The 15,000-nt window shown below is 46.3% G+C and overlaps 1 protein-coding gene and 1 long non-coding RNA gene across 6 annotated transcripts; both read left to right on the top strand.

Moving 5' to 3' along the window:
* Positions 1–649: 649 nt before the first annotated feature.
* On the top strand, positions 650–5,481 carry LOC146372031 (uncharacterized). Of its 5 annotated transcripts, none has more exons than XM_084953730.1 (2): positions 650–1,501; positions 2,054–5,481. In XM_084953730.1, the coding sequence occupies exon 2, from the start codon at positions 2,868–2,870 to the stop codon at positions 3,915–3,917; it is 1,050 nt and encodes a 349-aa protein (XP_084809856.1). In that variant the 5' UTR covers positions 650–1,501; positions 2,054–2,867; the 3' UTR covers positions 3,918–5,481. The 5 variants fall into 5 exon arrangements, with proteins under 5 accessions (XP_084809856.1, XP_084809855.1, XP_084809854.1 ...); XM_084953729.1 differs by having other exon boundaries at positions 650–1,551; positions 2,104–5,481; XM_084953728.1 differs by having other exon boundaries at positions 650–1,689; positions 1,828–5,481.
* Positions 5,482–6,643: 1,162 nt separating this feature from the next.
* LOC146372030 (uncharacterized) lies at positions 6,644–14,601 on the top strand. Its single transcript, XR_014802766.1, has 3 exons — positions 6,644–7,761; positions 8,314–12,729; positions 13,006–14,601. It is a non-coding gene; the product is annotated as an uncharacterized LOC146372030 (long non-coding RNA).
* The last annotated feature ends 399 nt before the right edge of the window (positions 14,602–15,000 follow it).

Below are 15,000 nucleotides of genomic sequence, written 5' to 3'. Positions count from 1 at the left end.
TGACGCTTTCTTTCATATCTCCTTATGTTTCAGGTCTTAGATCTCTTCCTGAGCTTCTGCACTCTGGTATCCGTCTCACCCGCTTTTAAGTATCCGTCACACCCAACATGGAAACCTGGAGAATCCCTCCAGATTTCATGACGCTGTCTTTCCAATCTCCTTATCTTTCAGGTCTTGGATCTCTTCCTGAGCTCCTGCACTCTTATATCCATCTCACCCGCTTTCAAGTATCTATCACAGCCAGCGTGGAAACTTGGAGGTTCCCTCCAGATTTCATGACGCTTTCTTTCATATCTCCTTATGTTTCAGATCTTGGATCTCTTCCTGAGCTTCTGCACTCTTGAATCCATCTCACCCGCTTTCAAGTATTCGTCACAGCCAGCGTGGAAACTGGGAGGTTCCCTCCAGATTTCATGACGCTTTCTTTCATATCTCCTTATGTTTCAGGTCTTAGATCTCTTCCTGAGCTTCTGCACTCTTATATCCATCTCACCCGCTTGCAAGTATTCGTCACAGTCAGCGTGGAAACTTGGAGGTTCCCTCCAAATTTCATGACGCTTTCTTTCTGATCTTCTTATGTTTCAGGTCTTGGATCTCTTCCTGAGCTTCTGCATTCTTGAATCCATCTCACACGCTTTCAAGTATCTGTCACAGCCAGCATGGAAACTTGGAGGTTCCCTCCAGATTTCATGACGCTGTCTTTCATATCTCCTTATCTTTCAGGTCTTGGATCTCTTCCTGAGCTCCTGCACTCTTATATCCATCTCACCCGCTTGCAAGTATTCGTCACAGCCAGCGTGGAAACTGGGAGGTTCCCTCCAGATTTCATGACGCTGTCTTTCCAATCTCCTTATCTTTCAGGTCTTGGATCTCTTCCTGAGCTCCTGCACTCTTATATCCATCTCACCCGCTTGCAAGTATTCGTCACAGCCAGCATGGAAACTTGGAGGTTCCCTCGAGATTTCATGACGCTTTCTTTCATATCTCCTTATGTTTCAGGTCTTGGATCTCTTCCTGAGCTTCTGCACTCTTGAATACATCTCACACGCTTTCAAGTATCTATCACAGCCAGCATGGAAACTTGGAGGTTCCCTCCAGATTTCATGACGCTGTCTTTCATATCTCCTTATCTTTCAGGTCTTGGATCTCTTCCTGAGCTCCTGCACTCTTATATCCATCTCACCCGCTTGCAAGTATTCGTCACAGCCAGCATGGAAACTTGGAGGTTCCCTCCAGATTTCATGACGCTTTCTTTCATATCTCCTTATGTTTCAGGTCTTGGATCTCTTCCTGAGCTCCTGCACTCTTATATCCATCTCACCCGCTTGCAAGTATTCATCACAGCCAGCATGGAAACTTGGAGGTTCCCTCCAGATTTCATGACGCTGTCATTCATATCTCCTTATCTTTCAGGTCTTGGATCTCTTCTTGAGCTCCTGCACTCTTATATCCATCTCACCCGCTTGCAAGTATCTATCACAGCCAGCGTGGAAACTTGGAGGTTCCCTCCAGATTTCATGACGCTTTCTTTCTGGTCTTCTTATGTTTCAGGTCTTGGATCTCTTCCTGAGCTCCTGCACTCTTATATCCATCTCACCCGCTTGCAAGTATTCGTCACAGCCAGCATGGAAACTTGGAGGTTCCCTCCAGATTTCATGACGCTGTCTTTCATATCTCCTTATCTTTCAGGTCTTGGATCTCTTCCTGAGCTTCTGCACTCTTGAATACATCTCACACGCTTTCAAGTATCTATCACAACCAGCATGGAAACTGGGAGGTTCCCTCCAGATTTCATGACGCTGTCTTTCATATCTCCTTATCTTTCAGGTCTTGGATCTCTTCCTGAGCTCCTGCACTCTTATATCCATCTCACCCGCTTGCAAGTATTCGTCACAGCCAGCATGGAAACTTGGAGGTTCCCTCCAGATTTCATGACGCTGTCTTTCATATCTCCTTATCTTTCAGGTCTTGGATCTCTTCCTGAGCTCCTGCACTCTTATATCCATCTCACCCGCTTGCAAGTATTCGTCACAGCCAGCGTGGAAACTTGGAGGTTCCCTCCAGATTTCATGACGCTTTCTTTCTGATCTTCTTATGTTTCAGGTCTTGGATCTCTTCCTGAGCTTCTGCACTCTTGAATCCATCTCACACGCTTTCAAGTATCTATCACAGCCAGCATGGAAACTTGGAGGTTCCCTCCAGATTTCATGACGCTTTCTTTCATATCTCCTTATCTTTCAGGTCTTGGATCTCTTCCTGAGCTCCTGCACTCTTATATCCATCTCACCCGCTTGCAAGTATTCGTCACAGCCAGCATGGAAACTTGGAGGTTCCCTCCAGATTTCATGACGCTGTCTTTCATATCTCCTTATCTTTCAGGTCTTGGATCTCTTCCTGAGCTCCTGCACTCTTATATCCATCTCACCCGCTTGCAAGTATTCGTCACAGCCAGCGTGGAAACTTGGAGGTTCCCTCCAGATTTCATGACGCTTTCTTTCATATCTCCTTATGTTTCAGATCTTGGATCTCTTCCTGAGCTTCTGCACTCTTGAATACATCTCACACGCTTTCAAGTATCTATCACAGCCAGCGTGGAAACTTGGAGGTTCCCTCCAGATTTCATGACGCTTTCTTTCTGGTCTTCTTATGTTTCAGGTCTTGGATCTCTTCCTGAGCTCCTGCACTCTTGAATCCATCTCACCCGCTTGCAAGTATTCGTCACAGCCAGCGTGGAAAGCTGGAGGTTCCCTCCAGATTTCATGACGCTTTCTTTCATATCTCCTTATGTTTCAGGTCTTGGATCTCTTCCTGAGCTTCTGCACTCTTGAATACATCTCACACGCTTTCAAGTATCTATCACAGCCAGCATGGAAACTTGGAGGTTCCCTCCAGATTTCATGACGCTTTCTTTCATATCTCCTTATCTTTCAGGTCTTGGATCTCTTCCTGAGCTCCTGCACTCTTATATCCATCTCACCCGCTTGCAAGTATTCGTCACAGCCAGCATGGAAACTTGGAGGTTCCCTCCAGATTTCATGACGCTTTCTTTCGTATCTCCTTATGTTTCAGGTCTTGGATCTCTTCCTGAGCTCCTGCACTCTTATATCCATCTCACCCGCTTGCAAGTATTCGTCACAGCCAGCGTGGAAACTTGGAGGTTCCCTCCAGATTTCATGACGCTTTCTTTCTGGTCTTCTTATGTTTCAGGTCTTGGATCTCTTCCTGAGCTCCTGCACTCTTATATCCATCTCACCCGCTTGCAAGTATTCGTCACAGCCAGCATGGAAACTTGGAGGTTCCCTCCAGATTTCATGACGCTTTCTTTCGTATCTCCTTATGTTTCAGGTCTTGGATCTCTTCCTGAGCTCCTGCACTCTTATATCCATCTCACCCGCTTGCAAGTATTCGTCACAGCCAGCATGGAAACTTGGAGGTTCCCTCCAGATTTCATGACGCTGTCTTTCATATCTCCTTATCTTTCAGGTCTTGGATCTCTTCCTGAGCTCCTGCACTCTTATATCCATCTCACCCGCTTGCAAGTATTCGTCACAGCCAGCGTGGAAACTTGGAGGTTCCCTCCAGATTTCATGACGCTGTCTTTCCAATCTCCTTATCTTTCAGGTCTTGGATCTCTTCCTGAGCTCCTGCACTCTTATATCCATCTCATCCGCTTGCAAGTATTCGTCACAGCGAGCGTGGAAACTTGGAGGTTCCCTCCAGATTTCATGACGCTTTCTTTCATATCTCCTTATGTTTCAGGTCTTGGATCTCTTCCTGAGCTCCTGCACTCTTATATCCATCTCACACGCTTTCAAGTATCTATCACAGCCAGCGTGGAAACTTGGAGGTTCCCTCCAGATTTCATGACGCTTTCTTTCCAATCTCCTTATGTTTCAGGTCTTGGATCGCTTCCTTAGCTTCTGCACTCTTATATCCATCTCACCCGCTTGCAAGTATTCGTCACAGCCAGCGTGGAAAGCTGGAGGTTCCCTCCAGATTTCATGACGCTTTCTTTCATGTCTTCTTATGTTTCAGATCTTGGATCTCTTCCTGAGCTTCTGCACTCTTGAATCCATCTCACACGCTTGCAAGTATCTATCACAGCCAGCGTGGAAACTTGGAGGTTCCCTCCAGATTTCATGACGCTTTCTTTCATATCTCCGTATGTTTCAGATCTTGGATCTCTTCCTGAGCTTCTGCACTCTGATATCCATCTCACCCGCTTGCAAGTATTCGTCACAGCCAGCGTGGAAACTGGGAGGTTCCCTCCAGATTTCATGACACTGTCTTTCCAGTCTCCTTCTCTTTCAGGTCTTGGATCTCTTCCTGAGCTCCTGCACTCTTGAATCCATCTCACACGCTTTCAAGTATCTATCAAAGCCAGCGTGGAAACTTGGAGGTTCCCTCCAGATTTCATGACGCTGTCTTTCCAATCTCCTTATCTTTCAGGTCTTGGATCTCTTCCTGAGCTTCTGCACTCTTATATCCATCTCACCCGCTTGCAAGTATTCGTCAAAGCCAGCGTGGAAACTTGGAGGTTCCCTCCAGATTTCATGACGCTTTCTTTCATATGTCCTTATGTTTCAGATCTTGGATCTCTTCCTGAGCTTCTGCACTCTTGTATCCATCTCACCCGCTTTCAAGTATCTATCACAGCCAGCGTGGAAACTTGGAGGTTCCCTCCAGATTTCATGACGCTTTCTTTCATGTCTCCTTATGTTTCAGGTCTTGGATCTCTTCCTGAGCTCCTGCACTCTTGAATCCATCTCACCCGCTTGCAAGTATTCGTCACAGCCAGCGTGGAAAGCTGGAGGTTCCCTCCAGATTTCATGACGCTTTCTTTCATATGTCCTTATGTTTCAGGTCTTGGATCTCTTCCTGAGCTCCTGCACTCTTATATCCATCTCACCCGCTTGCAAGTATTCGTCACAGTCAGCGTGGAAACTGGGAGGTTCCCTCCAGATTTCATGACGCTTTCTTTCTGATCTTCTTATGTTTCAGGTCTTGGATCTCTTCCTGAGCTTCTGCATTCTTGAATCCATCTCACACGCTTTCAAGTATCTATCACAGCCAGCATGGAAACTTGGAGGTTCCCTCCAGATTTCATGACGCTGTCTTTCATATCTCCTTATGTTTCAGGTTTTGGATCTCTTCGTGAGCTCCTGCACTCTTATATCCATCTCGCCCGCTTGCAAGTATTCGTCGCAGCCAGCGTGGAAACTGGGAGGTTCCCTCCAGATTTCATGACGCTTTCTTTCATATCTCCTTATCTTTCAGGTCTTGGATCTCTTCCTGAGCTCCTGCACTCTTATATCCATCTCACCCGCTTGCAAGTATTCGTCACAGCCAGCGTGGAAACTTGGAGGTTCCCTCCAGATTTCATGACGCTTTCTTTCTGATCTTCTTATGTTTCAGGTCTTGGATCTCTTCCTGAGCTTCTGCACTCTTGAATCCATCTCACACGCTTTCAAGTATCTATCAAAGCCAGCGTGGAAACTTGGAGGTTCCCTCCAGATTTCATGACGCTGTCTTTCATATCTCCTTATGTTTCAGGTTTTGGATCTCTTCGTGAGCTCCTGCACTCTTATATCCATCTCACCCGCTTTCAAGTATCTATCACAGCCAGCGTGGAAACTTGGAGGTTCCCTCCAGATTTCATGACGCTTTCTTTCATGTCTCCTTATGTTTCAGGTCTTGGATCTCTTCCTGAGCTCCTGCACTCTTATATCCATCTCACCCGCTTGCAAGTATTCGTCACAGCCAGCGTGGAAACTTGGAGGTTCCCTCCAGATTTCATGACGCTTTCTTTCTGATCTTCTTATGTTTCAGGTCTTGGATCTCTTCCTGAGCTTCTGCACTCTTGAATCCATCTCACACGCTTTCAAGTATCTATCAAAGCCAGCGTGGAAACTTGGAGGTTCCCTCCAGATTTCATGACGCTGTCTTTCATATCTCCTTATGTTTCAGGTTTTGGATCTCTTCGTGAGCTCCTGCACTCTTATATCCATCTCACCCGCTTTCAAGTATCTATCACAGCCAGCGTGGAAACTTGGAGGTTCCCTCCAGATTTCATGACGCTGTCTTTCATATCTCCTTATGTTTCAGATCTTGGATCTCTTCCTGAGCTTCTGCACTCTTGTATCCATCTCACCCGCTTTCAAGTATCTATCACAGCCAGCGTGGAAACTTGGAGGTTCCCTCCAGATTTCATGACGCTTTCTTTCATGTCTCCTTATGTTTCAGGTCTTGGATCTCTTCCTGAGCTCCTGCACTCTTGAATCCATCTCACCCGCTTGCAAGTATTCGTCACAGCCAGCGTGGAAAGCTGGAGGTTCCCTCCAGATTTCATGACGCTTTCTTTCATATGTCCTTATGTTTCAGGTCTTGGATCTCTTCCTGAGCTCCTGCACTCTTATATCCATCTCACCCGCTTTCAAGTATTCGTCACAGCCAGCGTGGAAACTGGGAGGTTCCCTCCAGATTTCATGACGCTTTCTTTCATATCTCCTTATGTTTCAGGTCTTGGATCTCTTCCTGAGCTCCTGCACTCTTATATCCATCTCACACGCTTTCAAGTATCTATCACAGCCAGCGTGGAAACTGGGAGGTTCCCTCCAGATTTCATGACGCTTCCTTTCATATCTCCTTATGTTTCAGGTCTTGGATCTCTTCCTGAGCTCCTGCACTCTTATATCCATCTCACACGCTTTCAAGTATCTATCACAGCCAGCGTGGAAACTGGGAGGTTCCCTCCAGATTTCATGACGCTTTCTTTCTGATCTTCTTATGTTTCAGGTCTTGGATCTCTTCCTGAGCTTCTGCACTCTTGAATCCATCTCACACGCTTTCAAGTATCTATCACACCCAACGTGGAAACCTGGAGGTTCCCTCCAGATTTCATGACGCTGTCTTTCCAATCTCCTTATCTTTCAGGTCTTGGATCTCTTCCTGAGCTCCTGCACTCTTATATCCATCTCACCCGCTTGCAAGTATTCGTCACAGCCAGCGTGGAAACTGGGAGGTTCCCTCCAGATTTCATGACGCTTTCTTTCATATCTCCTTATGTTTCAGGTCTTGGATCTCTTCCTGAGCTTCTGTACTCTTATATCCATCTCACCCGCTTGCAAGTATTCGTCACAGCCAGCGTGGAAACTTGGAGGTTCCCTCCAGATTTCATGACGCTGTCTTTCATATCTCCTTATCTTTCAGGTCTTGGATCTCTTCCTGAGCTCCTGCACTCTTATATCCATCTCACCCGCTTGCAAGTATTCGTCACAGCCAGCGTGGAAACTTGGAGGTTCCCTCCAGATTTCATGACGCTGTCTTTCATATCTCCTTATCTTTCAGGTCTTGGATCTCTTCCTGAGCTCCTGCACTCTTATATCCATCTCACCCGCTTGCAAGTATTCGTCACAGCCAGCGTGGAAACTTGGAGGTTCCCTCCAGATTTCATGACGCTTTCTTTCTGATCTTCTTATGTTTCAGGTCTTGGATCTCTTCCTGAGCTTCTGCACTCTTGAATCCATCTCACACGCTTTCAAGTATCTATCACAGCCAGCATGGAAACTTGGAGGTTCCCTTCAGATTTCATGACGCTGTCTTTCATATCTCCTTATCTTTCAGGTCTTGGATCTCTTCCTGAGCTCCTGCACTCTTATATCCATCTCACCCGCTTGCAAGTATTCGTCACAGCCAGCGTGGAAACTTGGAGGTTCCCTCCAGATTTCATGACGCTTTCTTTCTGATCTTCTTATGTTTCAGGTCTTGGATCTCTTCCTGAGCTTCTGCACTCTTGAATCCATCTCACACGCTTTCAAGTATCTATCAAAGCCAGCGTGGAAACTTGGAGGTTCCCTCCAGATTTCATGACGCTGTCTTTCCAATCTCCTTATCTTTCAGGTCTTGGATCTCTTCCTGAGCTTCTGCACTCTTATATCCATCTCACCCGCTTGCAAGTATTCGTCAAAGCCAGCGTGGAAACTTGGAGGTTCCCTCCAGATTTCATGACGCTTTCTTTCATATCTCCTTATGTTTCAGATCTTGGATCTCTTCCTGAGCTTCTGCACTCTTGAATCCATCTCACACGCTTTCAAGTATCTATCACAGCCAGCGTGGAAACTTGGAGGTTCCCTCCAGATTTCATGACGCTTTCTTTCATATGTCCTTATGTTTCAGGTCTTGGATCTCTTCCTGAGCTCCTGCACTCTTGAATCCATCTCACACGCTTTCAAGTATCTATCACAGCCAGCGTGGAAACTGGGAGGTTCCCTCCAGATTTCATGACGCTTTCTTTCTGATCTTCTTATGTTTCAGATCTTGGATCTCTTCCTGAGCTCCTGCACTCTTATATCCATCTCACCCGCTTTCAAGTATTCGTCAAAGCCAGCGTGGAAACTGGGAGGTTCCCTCCAGATTTCATGACGCTTTCTTTCATATCTCCTTATGTTTCAGGTCTTGGATCTCTTCCTGAGCTCCTGCACTCTTATATCCATCTCACACGCTTTCAAGTATCTATCACAGCCAGCGTGGAAACTGGGAGGTTCCCTCCAGATTTCATGACGCTTTCTTTCTGATCTTCTTATGTTTCAGGTCTTGGATCTCTTCCTGAGCTTCTGCACTCTTGAATCCATCTCACACGCTTTCAAGTATCTATCACACCCAACGTGGAAACCTGGAGGTTCCCTCCAGATTTCATGACGCTGTCTTTCCAATCTCCTTATCTTTCAGGTCTTGGATCTCTTCCTGAGCTCCTGCACTCTTATATCCATCTCACCCGCTTGCAAGTATTCGTCACAGTCAGCGTGGAAACTGGGAGGTTCCCTCCAGATTTCATGACGCTTTCTTTCATATCTCCTTATGTTTCAGGTCTTGGATCTCTTCCTGAGCTTCTGCACTCTTATATCCATCTCACCCGCTTTCAAGTATCTATCACAGCCAGCGTGGAAACTGGGAGGTTCCCTCCAGATTTCATGACGCTGTCTTTCCAATCTCCTTATGTTTCAGGTCTTGGATCTCTTCCTGAGCTCCTGCACTCTTATATCCATCTCACCCGCTTGCAAGTATTCGTCACAGCCAGCGTGGAAACTGGGAGGTTCCCTCCAGATTTCATGACGCTTTCTTTCATATCTCCTTATGTTTCAGGTCTTGGATCTCTTCCTGAGCTTCTGCACTCTTGTATCCGTCTCACCCGCTTTTAAGTATCCGTCACACCCAACATGGAAACCTGGAGAATCCCTCCAGATTTCATGACGCTGTCTTTCCAATCTCCTTATCTTTCAGGTCTTGGATCTCTTCCTGAGCTCCTGCACTCTTGAATCCATCTCACCCGCTTGCAAGTATTCGTCACAGCCAGCGTGGAAACTGGGAGGTTCCCTCCAGATTTCATGACGCTTTCTTTCTGATCTTCTTATGTTTAAGGTCTTGGATCTCTTCCTGAGCTTCTGCATTCTTGAATCCATCTCACACGCTTTCAAGTATCTATCACAGCCAGCATGGAAACTTGGAGGTTCCCTCCAGATTTCATGACGCTGTCTTTCATATCTCCTTATGTTTCAGGTCTTGGATCTCTTCCTGAGCTCCTGCACTCTTATATCCATCTCGCCCGCTTGCAAGTATTCGTCACAGCCAGCGTGGAAACTTGGAGGTTCCCTCCAGATTTCATGACGCTGTCTTTCCAATCTCCTTATCTTTCAGGTCTTGGATCTCTTCCTGAGCTCCTGCACTCTCATATCCATCTCACCCGCTTGCAAGTATTCGTCACAGCCAGCGTGGAAACTTGGAGGTTCCCTCCAGATTTCATGACGCTTTCTTTCTGATCTTCTTATGTTTCAGGTCTTGGATCTCTTCCTGAGCTTCTGCACTCTTGAATCCATCTCACACGCTTTCAAGTATCTATCACAGCCAGCATGGAAACTTGGAGGTTCCCTCCAGATTTCATGACGCTGTCTTTCATATCTCCTTATCTTTCAGGTCTTGGATCTCTTCCTGAGCTCCTGCACTCTTGAATCCATCTCACCCGCTTGCAAGTATTCGTCACAGCCAGCGTGGAAAGCTGGAGGTTCCCTCCAGATTTCATGACGCTTTCTTTCATATCTCCTTATGTTTCAGGTCTTGGATCTCTTCCTGAGCTCCTGCACTCTTATATCCATCTCACCCGCTTTCAAGTATTCGTCACAGCCAGCGTGGAAACTTGGAGATTCCCTCCAGATTTCATGACGCTTTCTTTCATATCTCCCTATGTTTCAGGTCTTGGATCTCTTCCTGAGCTTCTGCACTCTTGAATACATCTCACACGCTTTCAAGTATCTATCACAGCCAGCATGGAAACTTGGAGGTTCCCTCCAGATTTCATGACGCTGTCTTTCATATCTCCTTATCTTTCAGGTCTTGGATCTCTTCCTGAGCTCCTGCACTCTTATATCCATCTCACCCGCTTGCAAGTATTCGTCACAGCCAGCATGGAAACTTGGAGGTTCCCTCCAGATTTCATGACGCTTTCTTTCATATCTCCTTATGTTTCAGGTCTTGGATCTCTTCCTGAGCTCCTGCACTCTTATATCCATCTCACCCGCTTGCAAGTATTCGTCACAGCCAGCATGGAAACTTGGAGGTTCCCTCCAGATTTCATGACGCTGTCTTTCATATCTCCTTATCTTTCAGGTCTTGGATCTCTTCCTGAGCTCCTGCACTCTTATATCCATCTCACCCGCTTTCAAGTATTCGTCACAGCCAGCGTGGAAACTGGGAGGTTCCCTCCAGATTTCATGACGCTTTCTTTCATATCTCCTTATGTTTCAGGTCTTGGATCGCTTCCTTAGCTTCTGCACTCTTATATCCATCTCACCCGCTTTCAAGTATTCGTCACAGCCAGCGTGGAAACTGGGAGGTTCCCTCCAGATTTCATGACGCTTTCTTTCATATCTCCTTATGTTTCAGGTCTTTGATCTCTTCCTGAGCTCCTGCACTCTTATATCCATCTCACCCGCTTGCAAGTATTCGTCACAGCCAGCGTGGAAACTGGGAGGTTCCCTCCAGATTTCATGACGCTTTCTTTCATATCTCCTTATGTTTCAGATCTTGGATCTCTTCCTGAGCTTCTGCACTCTTGAATCCATCTCACACGCTTTCAAGTATCTATCACAGCCAGTTTGGAAACTTGGAGGTTCCCTCCAGATTTCATGACGCTTTCTTTCATATCTCCTTATGTTTCAGATGTTGGATCTCTTCCTGAGCTTCTGCACTCTTATATCCATCTCACCCGCTTGCAAGTATCTGTCACAGCCAGCATGGAAACTGGGAGGTTCCCTCCAGATTTCATGACGCTTTCTTTCCAATCTCCTTATCTTTCAGGTCTTGGATCTCTTCCTGAGCTTCTGCACTCTTATATCCATCTCACCCGCTTGCAAGTATTCGTCACAGCCAGCGTGGAAACTGGGAGGTTCCCTCCAGATTTCATGACGCTTTCTTTCCAATCTCCTTATCTTTCAGGTCTTGGATCTCTTCCTGAGCTTCTGCACTCTTATATCCATCTCACCCGCTTGCAAGTATTCGTCAAAGCCAGCGTGGAAACTTGGAGGTTCCCTCCAGATTTCATGACGCTTTCTTTCATATCTCCTTATGTTTCAGATCTTGGATCTCTTCCTGAGCTTCTGCACTCTTGAATCCATCTCACACGCTTTCAAGTATCTATCACAGCCAGCGTGGAAACTTGGAGGTTCCCTCCAGATTTCATGACGCTTTCTTTCATATCTCCTTATGTTTCAGATCTTGGATTTCTTCCTGAGCTTCTGCACTCTGGTATCCGTCTCACCCGCTTTTAAGTATCCGTCACACCCAACGTGGAAACCTGGAGAATCCCTCCAGATTTCATGACGCTGTCTTTCATATCTCCTTATCTTTCAGGTCTTGGATCTCTTCCTGAGCTTCTGCACTCTGATATCCATCTCACCCGCTTTTGAGTATTCGTCACAGCCAGTGAGGAAAGCTGGAGGTTCCCTCCAGATTTCATGACGCTTTCTTTCTGATCTTCTTATGTTTCAGGTCTTGGATCTCTTCCTGAGCTTCTGCACTCTTGAATCCATCTCACACGCTTTCAAGTATCTATCACAGCCAGCATGGAAACCTGGAGGTTCCCTCCAGATTTCATGACGCTGTCTTTCCAATCTCCTTATCTTTCAGGTCTTGGATCTCTTCCTGAGCTCCTGCACTCTTATATCCATCTCACCCGCTTGCAAGTATTCGTCACAGCCAGCGTGGAAACTGGGAGGTTCCCTCCAGATTTCATGACGCTGTCTTTCCAATCTCCTTATCTTTCAGGTCTTGGATCTCTTCCTGAGCTCCTGCACTCTTATATCCATCTCACCCGCTTGCAAGTATCTATCACAGCCAGCATGGAAACTTGGAGGTTCCCTCCAGATTTCATGACGCTTTCTTTCTGGTGTTCTTATGTTTCAGGTCTTGGATCTCTTCCTGAGCTCCTGCACTCTTGAATCCATCTCACACGCTTTCAAGTATCTATCACAGCCAGCATGGAAACTTGGAGGTTCCCTCCAGATTTCATGACGCTTTCTTTCATATCTCCTTATGTTTCAGGTCTTGGATCTCTTCCTGAGCTTCTGCACTCTTATATCCATCTCACCCGCTTGCAAGTATTCGTCACAGCCAGCATGGAAACTTGGAGGTTCCCTCCAGATTTCATGACGCTTTCTTTCATATCTCCTTATGTTTCAGGTCTTGGATCTCTTCCTGAGCTTCTGCACTCTTGAATCCATCTCACACGCTTTCAAGTATCTATCACAGCCAGCGTGGAAACTTGGAGGTTCCCTCCAGATTTCATGACGCTTTCTTTCATATCTCCTTATGTTTCAGGTCTTGGATCTCTTCCTGAGCTTCTGCACTCTTTAATCCATCTCACACGCTTTCAAGTATCTGTCACACCCAACGTGGAAACCTGGAGGTTCCCTCCAGATTTCATGACGCTTTCTTTCATATCTCCTTATGTTTCAGGTCTTGGATCTCTTCCTGAGCTCCTGCACTCTTATATCCATCTCACCCGCTTGCAAGTATTCGTCACAGCCAGCGTGGAAACTGGGAGGTTCCCTCCAGATTTCATGACGCTTTCTTTCTGATCTTCTTATGTTTCAGATCTTGGATCTCTTCCTGAGCTCCTGCACTCTTATATCCATCTCACACGCTTTCAAGTATCTATCACACCCAACATGGAAACCTGGAGGTTCCCTCCAGATTTCATGACGCTTTCTTTCTGATCTTCTTATGTTTCAGATCTTGGATCTCTTCCTGAGCTCCTGCACTCTTATATCCATCTCACCCGCTTGCAAGTATCTATCACAGCCAGCATGGAAACTTGGAGGTTCCCTCCAGATTTCATGACGCTTTCTTTCTGGTGTTCTTATGTTTCAGGTCTTGGATCTCTTCCTGAGCTCCTGCACTCTTATATCCATCTCACCCGCTTGCAAGTATTCGTCACAGCCAGCGTGGAAACTTGGAGGTTCCCTCCAGATTTCATGACGCTTTCTTTCTGATCTTCTTATGTTTCAGATCTTGGATCTCTTCCTGAGCTCCTGCACTCTTATATCCATCTCACACGCTTTCAAGTATCTATCACACCCAACGTGGAAACCTGGAGGTTCCCTCCAGATTTCATGACGCTTTCTTTCATATCTCCTTATGTTTCAGATCTTGGATCTCTTCCTGAGCTTCTGCACTCTTGAATCCATCTCACACGCTTTCAAGTACCTATCACAGCCAGCGTGGAAACTGGGAGGCTCCCTCCAGATTTCATGACGCTTTCTTTCATATCTCCTTATGTTTCAGATCTTGGATCTCTTCCTGAGCTTCTGCACTCTTGAATCCATCTCACACGCTTTCAATTACCTATCACAGCCAGCGTGGAAACTGGGAGGTTCCCTCCAGATTTCATAACGCTTTCTTTCATATCTCCTTATGTTTCAGGTCTTGGATCGCTTCCTTAGCTTCTGCACTCTTATATCCATCTCACCCGCTTGCAAGTATTCGTCAAAGCCAGCGTGGAAACTTGGAGGTTCCCTCCAGATTTCATGACGCTTTCTTTCATATCTCCTTATGTTTCAGATCTTGGATCTCTTCCTGAGCTTCTGCACTCTTGAATCCATCTCACACGCTTTCAAGTATTCGTCACAGCCAGCATGGAAACTTGGAGGTTCCCTCCAGATTTCATGACGCTTTCTTTCATATCTCCTTATGTTTCAGGTCTTGGATCGCTTCCTTAGCTTCTGCACTCTTATATCCATCTCACCCGCTTGCAAGTATTCGTCAAAGCCAGCGTGGAAACTTGGAGGTTCCCTCCAGATTTCATGACGCTTTCTTTCATATCTCCTTATGTTTCAGATCTTGGATCTCTTCCTGAGCTTCTGCACGCTTGAATCCATCTCACACGCTTTCAAGTACCTATCACAGCCAGCGTGGAAACTGGGAGGTTCCCTCCAGATTTCATGACGCTTTCTTTCATATCTCCTTATGTTTCAGGTCTTGGATCTCTTCCTGAGCTTCTGCACTCTTATATCCATCTCACCCGCTTGCAAGTATTCGTCAAAGCCAGCGTGGAAACCTGGAGGTTCCCTCCAGATTTCATGACGCTGTCTTTCCAATCTCCTTATCTTTCAGGTCTTGGATCTCTTCCTGAGCTCCTGCACTCTTATATCCATCTCACCCGCTTGCAAGTATTCGTCACAGCCAGCGTGGAAACTGGGAGGTTCCCTCCAGATTTCATGACGCTGTCTTTCCAATCTCCTTATTTTTCAGGTCTTGGATCTCTTCCTGAGCTCCTGCACTCTTATATCCATCTCACCCGCTTTCAAGTATTCGTCACAGCCAGCGTGGAAACTGGGAGGTTCCCTCCAGATTTCATGACGCTTTCTTTCATATCTCCTTATGTTTCAGGTCTTGGATCTCTTCCTGAGCTCCTGCACTCCTATATCCATCTTACACGCTTGCAAGTATTCG

The sequence above is a fragment of the Perissodus microlepis genome, chromosome 15 (genome assembly GCF_051167445.1).
Source record: "Perissodus microlepis isolate ML-2025 ecotype Zambia chromosome 15, ASM5116744v1, whole genome shotgun sequence".
Lineage (NCBI taxonomy): Eukaryota > Metazoa > Chordata > Actinopteri > Cichliformes > Cichlidae > Perissodus > Perissodus microlepis.
This window is presented reverse-complemented; position numbering and strand designations above follow the sequence as displayed.

Coding starts and splice junctions, on each gene's coding strand:
- LOC146372031 (XM_084953730.1), top strand. CDS start 2,868: ATGGAAACTTGGAGGTTCCCTCCAGATTTCATGACGCTTTCTTTCATA.